This window comes from Sander lucioperca, chromosome 20 (genome assembly GCF_008315115.2).
Source record: "Sander lucioperca isolate FBNREF2018 chromosome 20, SLUC_FBN_1.2, whole genome shotgun sequence".
Taxonomy (NCBI): Eukaryota; Metazoa; Chordata; class Actinopteri; order Perciformes; family Percidae; genus Sander; species Sander lucioperca.
Window position 1 is genome coordinate 13304535 of NC_050192.1, and position 14494 is coordinate 13319028.

The following is a 14494-nucleotide window of genomic DNA, read 5'->3' on the forward strand; positions in this document are numbered from 1 at the left end:
TCCGCAATGAAAAAGGCCTATTGTAATATGGATATGAGAGCAATGTTGCAGGACACTGAGTTACAATGAAGTTTAATAACAGTGTGTGCTGAAGTGCTTTATGTATGGGAGCGAGCATGTGCAACATATTAGCAAAAGTGACTCAATGGTAACAGTTAAAATCCATGCACACCAACAGTCTCATTACAGAGTCCATAGCTTGCAAAATCAGAGCAACATGGATGATATATAATCTTCTAAAACTTTCTGCTTCTCTTTAAAAACAGCACCATCTCTTTTCAGGAGGGCTACCTCAGTCTCCAGAGCACGGATTTTGGCCAAGGTGCTCTCCTCCCTGCGATCCAGTCCCAAGATCTTTGCATGCAAACTCAAGATCCTACGCCAAAGCTGATCTTTGTCAGTGTCCGGTCTGCAGTACGAGTGCTCGTAAACATAAATGTGCTCTACCTCACTGGGTCCCCTATCCTCCAAAAAAGAGGCTGTGGGTTCGTCCATTACCAATTCCACAGGGACATAGCTAAAAGCCTGGCCCATCGCTGCCTGGAGGGCAGCTGCATCCACGTTTTCCTCTCCATCCGAGAAAGGGCCCACTGACTCGCAGCACAAAACGGTAACAATCGAGTCAGCCTTTTCTTCAGAATGGGGCTCACTGCATGGGGACAGTGCGATGCAAGACGCTGTTGGCATTCCGCTGTCGCCTGGTATCTCACAGGCAGCAGTCCGTATCTCTGATGAGAGATTTGAATGACGGGAGACGCCAGTGTCCGACGCCAGAGGAGGATCAACTATCATCTCTGTGTGTTCGCAAACCAAGCTGTTTGTTGAACTTGACTGCACCTTTTTGCATGTTCTGCCCAAAATAAGCGGCCTCTTGCTGAGAGGTGAGTCAAATCCTGTGGGCTCAATATCAACGTCTAAAGTTCTGGGTTTGGCCTTGGGGCTTTGTTTAATGGTGGTAATGTTTTTCTCTCCATCCTGAAATAAAAGAAAAGAAGTCTGGTCACAGGCACTGCAAAAGATTACAAAATAAAGAACAGGCTTGTTGCACACCAAAAACTCTGGGTGAGCCTAAAACTTGTTTTTCTCTGCAAGAAACAGTGCGTTTTTCCACTTATTGGTATTCTACTTGCACTTTTCCTCTTTCAGAAAATGTTTAATGCCAAAAACTTGGTTCGTAACTAATTTTGTGATGTCCGGCAATTAAGCCCTTTAATGTTAGAACTGATGGATGTTGAGACAGGAAAACAAGACCGGTACATACATCCTCAATGGAGGGAAATAGGGTTGGGATGGCTGTGTTCTTCAGGTAGCGGATGCCCCATCGAATATCAAAGCAGTCCTCTTTAAAATGCTCGCTGCACAGGTACTGATGTCGACTCGGGGTCCACTTCTCCCGCTTCATGTTGTCTACCCATTTCTGGAGCCTGGACTTGTCTTGCAAGGGGAACCTTTGGGAGGGAGAGAGGGAAACATAAAGTAAAGGGGTGGTTTGAAAGTTAAACTTTTCAAGTTTCAGTAGCTAGTGGAGTATCTGTTGTCGGTGCATATTTTTGCATCATTTCTAACGTTATTATAACGCACATTCCCTCCAACAGCCTCACAGTCTCCCCCTGTACCATTACAACCAGGTCATTATGATATACATTATATAGTATTGACATTACGTTATTGTTCAATTCTTACTGCCTCTATAACTACTATTATATTTGACTACAACAACATACATTTAAACTCAGAGACACACCAGAAAGAAAATAGACAACATACGGGTAGAAGCTAATTCTTTTGTCTTGTCTAGATGCAGTTCCCCCGCGGTTTCTGCAAACTTTTACAGCGCAGTACCGTGGCATATCTACAGTGAAACTACATGAAAACGCTTTACAGAGACACGTTTGTTGTTAAATTTTCTGAAAACACAAACTAGGATAACGAGCCTAGCTCGTAAACTGTCCCTTCCGGGTTGTAGTTCTCATAGCGGATATGACGTTTAATCCATCAAGATAGTTAACGTACCATTAAGATGACAATTACGTGGATGAAATCATCTAATAAAAGAATGCGTGCATGTCTAAGTATTCATCACCTATTACCGGAAAATATAATTTAAAATAGTAAACATACACACTATATAATAGAATGTACTGGTCTGAATATTCAGACCAGTACATTCTATGTTTCAGGTCTCGAACCTCAGCCATGCCAAAATAACAGAGCAAAGCGAAGACGGAAGTTTACGCAGTGTACTATCTTGTTTCCCTTGTATTATTTTCGGACTGTCCCCATTCTCCACGTGCGCACTGTTTCCACCAATGGTAGTGATCCGAGTCACGGTTTTGCGAAATGGACCAATAGTGTTGCGAGTCGTGGTTTTACAGCTCAGGAATGTATCTGGTCAACAATTGCTAGCTTTCGTTTCGCATCAGCTGGAGCTGTCGGCGGCTGATAGAGGTATCTTCAGGCTGTTTGTCACCTCGTCTCCAGGTAATCCTTCTTTCCAATACGTATTAACGTTGTTTCTCTCGGGTGGTTTATCTGCAACTGAGAACAAACAACAGAGTATCATTAACAAGCTTTTTAAGGCGGAGCTGGTTCAAGTTTCTCTGTTATTCCACTAAAACAGTGAGTTGTCGTTTTCTTGAGCCCAACTCTATTGAAACTAGTTAGCAAAGTAACGTAATATAACCTATATTCTGAATGTTCTTTGAATAGTTAGTACCTGAATCTTAAAGTTTGAAACCGTTTTGAAAGTCTTCCTGCGTGTCAAGGGCGTGTGAAACGTCGTTAACGCGGGCTGTCAAACTGTTCTATTCACAGCCACAAAGGTGCCAAAACCAGCAGAATGGCCACAGCGCAGTCGGTGTTGCTGCTAGCAGTGCATATTCTGCTGATCTCAGAGTTCATCCTGGCCAAGAGGGACTACTACGACATACTGGGGGTGCCTAAAGATGCAACTGAACGCCTGATCAAGAAGGCCTTCCATAAGCTGGCCCTGAAGTACCATCCTGACCGAAACAAGAGCCCAGACGCCGAAGCCAAGTTCAGGGAGATAGCGGAAGGTAAGCAAGTCACTACAGTATGCCATTCCAGGGCAATGGGAAAATACTTAGGTATAGGTAGATTGGGATATGTCAGTGACCATCCCATTGGAAATGGCCAAGGTTAGTTAGGTTAGATAACATATTGTATATTTGTGAACGTTTATTTTTTTTTATTCATTATACATGCATCTCTCTTCTGTAATAGGCCTTATTAAAGAAAATGGCACCGGAAAGGTCAACCATTTAATCTGTTGTCTACGACAGGTGCCTTCCTAGAGTTATTAAGATCTACGGTATTTGAAATTATATATAGGTAATTTCCAATAGGACAATATTTCTCTCTTGTTTTACAATAAACAAATAGCAATATCACTATATTGCTCAAGACTGAACCTAAAATGTTACAAATATTTGAGCAGCAGTGCCATAGCAACCAACACAATGAGTGATGTAAGGTTTCTTTGACTCTACCAGCGTATGAGACGTTATCAGATGATGAGAGGAGGCGAGACTACGACCAGTTTGGCCATGGCCCGTCACCAGGGGGGGGCCGAGGAGGAGGAGGAGGAGGAGGAGGAGGAGGAGGAGGAGACTACAACTTCAAGCAGCACTACCAGTCCTTCAACTTTGATGACATTTTCAAAGACTTTGACACTTTTGGTCAGCGACACCAACACCACTTTCACTCCCACTCCCAAAATCGAGCCCACCAAAAGAGACAGTTTGACAGCTACTTTCAGGCCCGTCGGGAGACTACGAACAGACAGAAGAGACAGTTTCAGCAGGGGGGCTTCGGTGGAGGTCTCTTTGATGACATGTTTGAGGACTTGGAGAAGATGTTCTCCTTTAACACACACAGTTCCAGGACTGATGGCAGATACCGTGGCTCTGGGAAGCAGCACTGCAGGACAGTGACCGAGCGTAGGGGCAACATGGTGACCACCTTCACAGACTGCTCCTGAGACCAGCAGAAAATGGCACTCTACAGAGGGCAGCCACTTAGGACATTGCTGGTTTTTTTAAATTGTGGTTTTGGAATTGAATGCCAATTTATCCCTTGGTGGAATAGAGAATGTTTTTTTGTGTGGTTTTGTAATTTTCTGTATGTAATTTCCTCCAGGAACAAATATCAAAGCTGACCTGATGCTCATAGCACAGTATTTAGCTTTCAAGGTGCATTATGTTAACTTATGATGGTGCAATCTATATAGGACTCAGGTATGGCCTAAGGTTAAAAGATAATTGGAATTGAAAATAATTTCCTTTTTAAAGGAATGAGGCAATAAGATATATTAAAACACCACAGGAACATTAATTCTGCAGCTATTCAGGCCATACTATTATTATGCTCTCTACAACATGAACATTTTGCATGTAAAACCAGGCTCCTCTAAGCATAGTGTACTCTGAACATGTACTTTTTCTCTTTTTGGTTTTTATTAATTATCTTAAAGATTGGCAAAAATGACAGTTTCACAAATGTCAATTCATAGCACCTGCATCAAATATTTCTGTAAAATAATGAAGCTCCACATCCTGCAATGTTGGCTATTATCAACCGTTACCTCGTTTTAGTTTCTTCCTACAGAGTTGTATCTACCTTCAGTCAGGTTAGGAAATTCAAATCAGTCCCATGACAAATGCTGGTGAACTTAGCCACAGGCAAAGTTTGTGTACTCTCTAGTTTTGATGAGTCATCTACCAGTGAAGCTGAACGGACTGAAACGTTTTCTGAACTGATCACAATGTGCAATATTTAGCACCTTTGCTCTTCATGTTGCCTCTTTCATAGACGGTGTTGTGTTAACGTCATTGTCTTATGTCTGCACTTTGTGTGTGTGTGTGTGTATGCGTGTGCATGTGCGCGTGTTTGTGTGTGCGCAGATTGGCCTGAATATTGATTGGTTGCATAATGCTTGGAGAATGAATAAAAACTTTCAAGAGCAAATGTTTCAGTTAATATATATTATTTTTTTATACATTTATTTTTTTTCAACACCATTTTGAATCTTACAATTCATGACAAAGAAAATCTGCAATTAAAATTGCAAACTGAAAGAAAACAGAAAAAACTTAAAGCTACATTGTGTAAGAATTTCTCCCATCTAGCGGTGAAATTGAATATGACAACCAACTGAATATTACTTTCTAGTATTCTGAATGATTCTAAATGGCAGATTCTACGCTTACGAGAATACTTTGATTAGTTGGTGGAAGTAATTACACATGAACGAGCACATATTTGTGAAAGAACAAAGTTTTTTTTTTGCTAAGAATCAACTCAAAAAATTACACAATGTAGGTTTAAACAAGCTGTGAGGAACTGTTTAACTGATCCTTCTGAACCAAGACAACAAAAAGTTGAAGTGTCATGTGAACCCAAGGAGGAGATGTCCACGGCCACAGGTTTTCCTTCCTATACATACTGTATAACCAACTGTTGTTCAAGATAAACTCCAGTAGAGAGCACACTGTCACAAGACATAAATATTAGTCTAAAAAAAAAAGCTTGCTTGATTTCTACCACATAAGTGTTGCGGCCCTATTTATTAGCTCAGTCTTTGCTATCCATATCGATGTTAAAAGGTAAATAACAATTATATCAATCAACTATGCTTAGCATTTATTTTATTGAGTTCCATCCATCTCAAGAAGCATTTAAACAGCACATGACAAAGTGGAACTCTTTTTTTGTTTTAAAGCAATCCAGCTGATTGTTCATGAGATCTGACTCCAAACAGATGAATGAAAATGTCAATGAACGCAGCATGTAACAATCCTCTCAACTTCTAGGTAGGCTAGAGGGTAACTATTACTGGTGAGAGTCTCCCTGTCCCTCATGGCAGTGACATACTACAGTTAAATATCTAAAGATGAGATGAGACCAACAGTAGCAAAAATCCAGAACAGCACTACATCATAACTCTGCTCAATTTGCATATAACAAAGTCACTGTGGCCTAAATGGAAGTTATAGTGTCCTTGGGTTTCTTGAAAGGCGCTATATAAATAAAAGTTGTTATTATTATATGGTAGCCCATATGACTTGCATGTGTTAAATCATACTGTATGGTGGATCAATGCTAGTAGTGATCCACTTCAGAGCCCTTGTGAACTCGTTTCATTATCTAATCTAAAATATCTGTTAAGCTGGTTTTCACTAACTGAGATCAGTAATTAATTTGGGTCCGACATGCTTGACCATTAGTACAAGGGGTTTTCTGTGTATGCTCATGCACAAACTCTTAATGACTAAGGAGTTTTTTTTTTCTTCAGAATTTCAACTTTGATTGTTCCTCATTTAGTCATGGATATTTTATGTTATAAATAAATACAAAAGAAACCTCATGTTATGAGGGGCTTTAAAGCAAGACTTTAACTTTAAGTGGTAATTACATCACAGTGATTGGCCTAATGGGTTTTTATCTTCTTTAATAACACTTTAATAACATGTCTGTAACCTGCTAACACGTAACGTAACCGTATAGCATTAGAACAGTCAAAATGATTAGCTAACATAAGTTGGCATAAGCTGCTAGTTATACCATACCAGATCTATCTCCACAGCACTGTGCACTGGAGTAAAGTCGGTCTGGCTACACCACAGATATATTATGGGATAGGAGAAAAAAAAATTAATTTCTTTAAACCAGTCACAATCGTCTTGGGTGGTTCTAACCTTCCACCAATCGATCCCAAAACGTCCCAGTCAGAATGCAAATGCCGTAAACATTGCTGTTTTCAGCGTGTAACATTAGCTTGCTAGCTCGAAGGTTGTTCTTGTTGTGAAGGGGCAAAGTCGGCGGCTTATCTTAGAAGTGTACTTTATTTTCATTTAATTATTTAACCATGAAAAAACTCATTGAGATTAAAAATCTCTTTTCCAAGAGTGTCCTGGCCAAACTTAAACGCCCATTTATGTTTGACCCAGACTATACCGTACCAGACCAAATACGCTTGCAGCAGCCAAACCTCCGAGTGTATACTACAACAAACTTCTTATTTGTAGGAAGAAGAATATTATTTCTTATTTCAAAAATTACATAGATGCACTTTAACGAAAAAGATGACGAAGAACAAACCAGAAACAAAAAAAAATGGATGCAGCATGACTATGTATTCTGCCCGTTTTTAACAACATAATTCACAACAAATGACAAAAAGGAAGGAAAGTAGGCTCAAACGACTCATTATCTTTATTAAATATAGTTTCCTGACTCTTAATGAAAGCACTTATTTTCCAATTTCATAAAAACCCTTGCACAGATTTCATGCTATATCATACACGTGTTGCATTTAATCCCACCATTTGTGCTGACTCATTCTCCCCTCTGTAGCCTCTCTCTCTCTGTCAATGGAATATTTCCAGATGCCTTTTTATGGCCTGCTCATTAACCCAAACTCACTCTCTCTCTCTCTCTCTCTCTCTCTCTCTCTCTCTCTCTCTCTCTCTCTCTCTCTCTCTCTCTCTCTGTGGCTTTGATTGATCCTGCAAGAACTGCAACACAAGATCCAACATGATACCTTCAGTTACACTCAACAATGGAGCAAAGATGCCCATTGTGGGTCTCGGAACATGGAGGGTAAGGCTGAACATTTAATACTTATAATAGATAAGGGTTAGAAAAAAGATGGATGTACAGTATGGACTTGATACTTTGTCTCTGCTCCTATTCTCTCAGTACCTCACACATTTCAGGGGTTCTCTGGTCTGAATTATCTGTATTGTCTATGTTTTTCGTGTTATGAGTCCACTGCCTTGCTGCCTGAATCCACTGCAAACTAGGTTGAAAAGTACAGGGACGTCTAATATCTAAGTAGTGCAACTGCACCACAATAAACTGATAAATCTCAAATTATTAATAGAGGGTTAATCAAAATGTAAATATTAACATTGTACTGCACACAAACATCTGCCCGAACACATCTGGTAGTACTAGTAATACCAGCAATGACAACATGCCCTTTACTGTACATTCATTTCTTATCATTTCATATTTTCTAGAGATTCAGTGATATGATACAAGGCCAAGCACAAAAGACAATCACTACCACAGCTGCCACAGCCACATAATTTAATCAATATATTGATGCTTATCTGTATGTGCAATTTCCTTGTTTTTGTATCACCCTCCCTCTGTCATCATAAAATACAAAGTCAAAAGTGCTCATCAATAATGGGTGGTTGCTAAGCACACATGGTTACACATGGTGGTTGCTAAGCACACATGGTTACATGGTTAGAGAAAATGGTGCCTTATATGGCGCGCCCTCGGGTGTAATGTGCATGTGCAACAACATCCATGTTTGCACTTGTACTTTTTTTTGCTTTCTTTACTTCATTAGAAATATTTCACTCACTCACACTCTCTCTCACACACACACACACACAGCCGTCCAAGGAGAGGGGATCTCTCTTTGAATTGCCTTTCCCGAAGTTTCTTCCCATGTCTGTCAGATTGGTCTAAGGCTCATGGGAAGTTTTTCCTTGTCTTCTTAGAGAGCTTGAGCTGGGCACCTGTTGCTGATCTGGGTCTATAAGGCCAGTTGAAACACATTCAGCTACTGTATGTGAATAATTGCTTAAAAATAAATCATGTTTGTTGGTCAGTTGTTGTTAAGTAATATTGTAAGTTGCACTACAGTCGTGTAATATGAAATGCTTTGTTTGACTTATGAATTAGGGGACAAGCACTGATGAGTTCTCATTTGCACCCTATAGCCTGAAAATGTAAGTTGGCTCATTAGATTTTAGATGTTGGTCATCCAAAGAAAATAATTAAATTACAAACACCGGAGCATTTCTTTCAGTTACATTTTGCAGATTCACTAAGAGTCTAAATGACTTAAGGCAAATTTTTGTAGAAATGAAATGCATTAGAATGAAAGAATCTCTATAATCAAGGCTGATTATGATACACTGGCCATTGTGCTAAAGTGCAGAGAGTGGCCCAACCAAAGCCCAGACTTAAACCCAAAAAAAACATCTGTGGAGAGACCTGAAGGTGGCAGTTCACAGACGCTTCTAATAAAAAAAAAAAAAATAGTGAATTAAGGGGCTGGATACTTATGCAAATGAGAGATTTCAGTCGAGGTGCTTGGTTCTGGCTCGGTCTCCAACGTTCTCCTTTTACAACTAAACAGTACACTAAATATTCCTCTGAAAAAAATTGAGGCGAGAAATAGGCAATGCAGTAACAGAAACTTGATTCATATTTGATCGGCGCTGCCCAGTTCCCGAGCTCTCACTGCCGCCGTGTTAGAGACTCCTTGGCTCTGACTGGTTGTTTATCTCTGGGTGCAGTGGAATCTTGCAAATACCATTAGGAGCACTAGAGGGAGGCAGAAGAACGTGATTTTTTTCCACAGATGATTTGTCTAATGTACTGTCAGGATATAGTGACAGTTTCAGCAAATATGACAAAGAAATAGTTTTCATAAAAGTTAGCCATAAAAGAACCTTTAGTAGGGTAAGCTAAGTCTTATTATCAGAGATAAGAACATTTCAACTTCATGTTTTGACTTTCACTTTTCACCTCACTTTGTATTTTATGTTTTGCCACTGCAGTCAGGGGATGAGTTGTTTCCACTTGATGAGCATAGCCAGCTCATTTCTGATGGCAGCAACTTCTTGGACACTTGGGAGGTAATTTAAATGACTTACAAAGCAAGGACTGACAGTGATAATTCAACTGACTAACTGGCAACTGAAATCAAGCTAAATAGGGATATATACAAATAGGTTACGAAATAAGATGCATCACTAACCAGTGTGCATTGTCTCAAAGGCCATGGAAAAGCTGGTGGATGCTGGGTTGGTCAAGGCTATCGGCATCTCCAACTTCAAAAAATTCCAGATTGAAGCCCTACTCAACAAGCCAGGCCTCAGGTACAAGCCTGCCACCAACCAGGTACAAAACAAGACTGCTGGTCCGCAACCTAATGCAGAACACAGAAAACAAAAGCTAACACATTCGCATGTTCCTCCAGATTGAGTGCCACCCGTACCTGACCCAGGAGAAGCTGATCAACTACTGCCACTCAAAGGGCATCTCAGTGACAGCTTACAGCCCCCTGGGCTCTCCTGACAGACCCTGGTGAGAGGCGGTGTCACCTATCATACACAGCGCTCACAGAAAAGTGTCTATATATATATATATATAAGATATGAAGTGTCATTCTTTTCTGTTCTTATTTACAAAAGGGCTTCATCTGATGATCCCTCTCTGCTGGAGGAACCTAGGATCAAGGCTATTGCTAACAAGTACAACAAGACTCCAGCGCAGGTAACAAAGAAAAGACCTCTTTCCCTTCCTTTTTCTTGGAAAAATAAGGCCAACATTTGTATTATTACCTCCACCAAGGAGGTTGTGTTTTCGGTTCAGATTGTCCGTTTGTTTGGTTGGTTGGCAGCAGGATTACAGAAAAACTAATGGCACGATTTTGATGAAACTTAATGGAAGGGTGGGAAAGGCAAAACCCATTTAGTGTTAGGTAGGGTGTTTGTGCTGTATCTACGTGGTGTCGGAATAATGGGAAAAATTAGTTTCCAACTGGGAAAATTCACACTGCATTAACATTGTGAGATAGGGCATGCCTAGGCAGATGTCTATGCTCTCAAGGTGTCCTTTTAGTGTAGTCTTTTAACTGTGAAATGCAAAACTAAGGAAACACTCATAATGAACTTTAATATTGTATGTTATTAATACTAAGGAAGCACAACATGTAAAATGAGCACATTCATTTGGTGAAGAAAACAGATATTGTATTGTAAGGACATTTCTGCGTGATGTGTTTCGGTCAGGGGGTCGCATTGACGGAAGATATATTCAGATCAATATCACACTGTAAAAATACTGTTGCAAGTAAAAGGCCTGCATTGGAAATGTTACTTCAGTAAATGTATGTAGCCTAAGTATCATCAGGAAAATGTACTTAAAGTATTAAAAGTAAAAGTACTCAATGCAGAAAAATCCTCAGATTTTAGAAACTGGAAATGATCCAAACAGTTCTGTCAATCAACTAAGTGTTTAACCGGCTAATCATTTCAGCTGGACTTGTAGGCCTATATATTGTTGGGTAGTTTAATTTATAATAAAACACTGTATTTTATAAACTAAATGTATTTGTAAAGTAACTAAAGCTGTCAGATTAATGTACCGGAGTAAAAAGTACATTTCCCTCTGAAATGTAGTGGAAAGAAGAAGTAGAAAGTAGCAGGAAAAGAAAAGACTCAATTAAAGTAAAAGTACCTCAAATGTGTACTTAAGTACAGTATTTGAGTAAATGTACTTAGTTACATTCCATCAAGGGTGGATCGACACCGATATCACAGGAAGCCCCCCCCTCCCAAAATGGACATAACTGCTTTGTCTAAAATGATGTAATGCTTCATTTCAAAATTTAAATACCAGAAGTCAACAAGGAGAAAGCTGAGACATGATGGATGAAAAGGTTTGTTACAGAGCTCTAACCATGGGAAATTAAACATTAGTATTGTGCGGTGATCCACCAAAATGATAGTCATGCAAAGATGTTCAGGAAAATTCCTAAATAATGCTTACACAAGGCTGTTTTCCCACCAGGTTCTGTATACTTCAACAGCTGATTGCTGTAGTTTCTTGCAAACCGTTAATATGATTTTTTTTTTTTTTTTACAAATGCCGCCACTCCAGCCATCGCACAGGCCCACTCCTGGATGGAAGGCACCCCTTCATTCCTCCATCCTCTAAGAAGAATCTGAGAAGAATAAAAATAAAAACTAGTCTGGACCCAGCTTCTTATGTGCTTATGTATCTCGCTTAGGATTGACCCATCACCCAGAACGAATAATATTGGAATAATATTATTCCAATATTATTCGAATAATATTGGAATAATATTGGGCTGAATGGAACCTGGGTCCCTGTAATCCGACAGGATAGGATAGGTTATCACGTATCCCGGTTAGGGTTGCACGATATTGACAAAATGTGATATTGCGATATCGATATTAATTTCGATATTTTTAAACATACGTAAAATTACAAAAGTTACGGGAAAATGCATCAAAATAGATTCATAACAAATTAAAAAGGTTTATTTCAACTGACTGTCATATTGGACTGGTACAACATGAATAAATAAATAAGGACCATGTCTACAGAACAGGACATGTTTTACTGGTTGTACAGTATAAAATAAATTAATAAAGAGAACAGGACACAACTTTTCTTTCGCTCCTCTGATCTGTCCGTTTTGTTGTCTCTATCAATTTCTTCACTAATGTACTGTCACTCTGTCGAAATATGCACACACGTGGTTCGCTCCATAGGGTTTGTCACGTAGTGGACCCGTGCGCTGACGTGCACTAACGTGTGCAAGTGGCACGGTAACTGGCCAATGAAACATGATCATTATAGCGTTTCAAGTGAGCTCTAAATCTAACACAACTAAGCCACACAGTCAACGGACGGGACGACATATTGCGATAACGATATTGAGTCGATATACCTTGCACCCCTAATCCCGGTCCAAAATTCCTAGACCTTATCACAGGACCATAGGACATGAAGTAATGAGGTGCACTCTAACATCACGTGACATAGTTTTAATATTACACATTCTGTCCCACTCCTCATCCTCCAGTGTAATACTCAGATCCCTTTCCCATGTCTTCTTGAGGGCTGACCAGGCTCCACCCCTCAGGTTCTGAATAAGCATAGAATAATACCCAGAAGCCTCATGACCTTTCCCATATTTCATCAAGGCCTTATCTAAACATTCTGGTGCCTTTAGGGCTGAAGAACCGGATCCACTAATCTAGTGTACTGATACAGGATCATTTTCAGATGTAGATTTAGGAGGTGAAGTTGAGGTTGAGTCAACACACTTTCAAGAGATATACCTATTTCATGTGAAGGCTAACATCTATTTTGTTAAAGGAATTTAGGTTTTGGCATTAGGCAAAAATTTGCATTATGTGCTTTCTACTTGCATTACACAAGTCATTTTGGCTTAGCTGTTCTTTTTCTTTCAGTTGTTTGACTTTGAGTTGAGTGAAGACGACATGAAGACCATGCTAAGCTTCACCGAGAAGAGAGCATTCAAACTACAATGGTAAGTAGACAGGGAGACAAAGAGAACAATACGACAATAATACAATAAATTGTAGGTTACTGGACCCATTAATGGCTGTTTCTCTTCTTTTCTCTAAAGGGCCTCATCACACAAAGACTACCCCCTGAATGCAGAATACTAGCTCATCACACAACATGCTGCACCGTTTCTGCCTTGCTTCAACTATTAAGCCTTCTTTATATTCAGAATCTACACACTGTTATCAAACTACTACCCGGTTAATGTAAGAGCCTAACTTTTTATGTTTAGCTTCTACTGAACCATTTTTGTATAATTCTCGCTATTGAAACAATTAACTCAATGAATGTACTGAACACGTAGGTTGCGTGAATAAACATCTTTTTTTTACATCCTGTTTTTTTAGGATGTAGTAATTATTTCACAGTTACCTTATACATAAATTGATATGTGGCCAAATTAACAGTACCTATTCCCACAGAAATATGAAGCTTTTTTTTTAACTGGTCATCAGATGCAAATATTTACATGTTGATGCACCAAACCAAAATCTTCTAGCAGGTGCCAATTGAAAAATAAGAGGGGAACGGACTGGAATTGAGAAAAAAAAGATAACTTTATATTTATGAGAATAGTTGTTCTGCTTTTAGGCAGGCTGAGCAAATGTTTTTAATTTGTTTTTAATGTGTATTGTGTATGTGAAATACTCTGAATTGCTATTCTGTATTAAATTTGTGTTAGAATTACACTTGTTTGCCTGTCACGTGAATCTCATTCTTTTTCTGACAACCAAAACAGTACACCACACGTTTGTGATCGTGGTAACTATTTGACTTGCTACAATATTGACATTGCGGCTAAACTTTTCTCCAAGTTAACTCAGTCCTCCTGCCCTCCCACAATTGCTTGTTTAGGCTTATCCTTATTTGTGTTGGCAGCCTCAGTTTTCTGCCTTCCAGGACAAAAATCTTTGCTATTTACACTTGCTCCTTGTGATAAACATGAATACTTTAAATTATTGTTTTATATTAAAGTCACAGGGTGAGAAGAGGAGACCTTTGGCACATTAAATCAAAATGTTACCATGTGTCACCTGTTACTCATAATATCTGGCTAACCTCTAGTGGGATAATCAAAGCTAAATCTTATTTCCATAACTACAAATAAAAATGGAGCAATACATATGACAATACATTAAATTGTGGCTATATTTTTCTGAGTGTAGACACTGGTCATGTAGACACATATGAAGGCTACAGAAGCTTATTCGTTTATTCCCTGTCTCACTATTAGGTTTTCTGACCCCTAGTGGTCACACAGAGGAACTTCAACTTGCCTGAGTGTTTCTTTCACACTGCTCAACTGTGTAGGAAACGTGCA

The 14494-nt window shown here is 39.4% G+C and overlaps 3 protein-coding genes across 5 annotated transcripts; 2 read left to right on the forward strand and 1 right to left on the reverse strand.

Moving 5' to 3' along the window:
- Positions 1-55: 55 nt before the first annotated feature.
- LOC116039838 (THAP domain-containing protein 5) lies at positions 56-2114 on the reverse strand. 2 transcript variants are annotated; one of them, XM_035996344.1, is made up of 3 exons: positions 2014-2114; positions 1262-1448; positions 56-975 (listed from the first exon to the last, which is right to left on the reverse strand). In XM_035996344.1, exons 2-3 carry the CDS (start codon positions 1400-1402, stop codon positions 208-210), a joined length of 909 nt encoding a protein of 302 aa, XP_035852237.1. In that variant the 5' UTR covers positions 1403-1448; positions 2014-2114; the 3' UTR covers positions 56-207. The 2 variants fall into 2 exon arrangements, with proteins under 2 accessions (XP_035852237.1, XP_031140782.1); XM_031284922.2 differs by lacking the exon at positions 2014-2114 and adding an exon at positions 1768-1986.
- Positions 2115-2319: 205 nt separating this feature from the next.
- LOC116039841 (dnaJ homolog subfamily B member 9-like) lies at positions 2320-4986 on the forward strand. 2 transcript variants are annotated; one of them, XM_031284926.2, is made up of 3 exons: positions 2320-2481; positions 2815-3056; positions 3513-4986. In XM_031284926.2, exons 2-3 carry the CDS (start codon positions 2840-2842, stop codon positions 3998-4000), a joined length of 705 nt encoding a protein of 234 aa, XP_031140786.1. In that variant the 5' UTR covers positions 2320-2481; positions 2815-2839; the 3' UTR covers positions 4001-4986. The 2 variants fall into 2 exon arrangements, with proteins under 2 accessions (XP_031140786.1, XP_031140787.1); XM_031284927.2 differs by lacking the exon at positions 2320-2481 and adding an exon at positions 2520-2619.
- Positions 4987-7521: 2535 nt separating this feature from the next.
- LOC116039791 (aldo-keto reductase family 1 member B1-like) lies at positions 7522-13976 on the forward strand. The gene is made up of 7 exons (XM_035996380.1): positions 7522-7620; positions 9507-9683; positions 9826-9948; positions 10028-10134; positions 10242-10467; positions 13038-13135; positions 13235-13976. The coding sequence occupies exons 1-7, from the start codon at positions 7555-7557 to the stop codon at positions 13275-13277; spliced, it is 840 nt and encodes a 279-aa protein (XP_035852273.1). The 5' UTR covers positions 7522-7554; the 3' UTR covers positions 13278-13976.
- Positions 13977-14494: the final 518 nt, after the last annotated feature.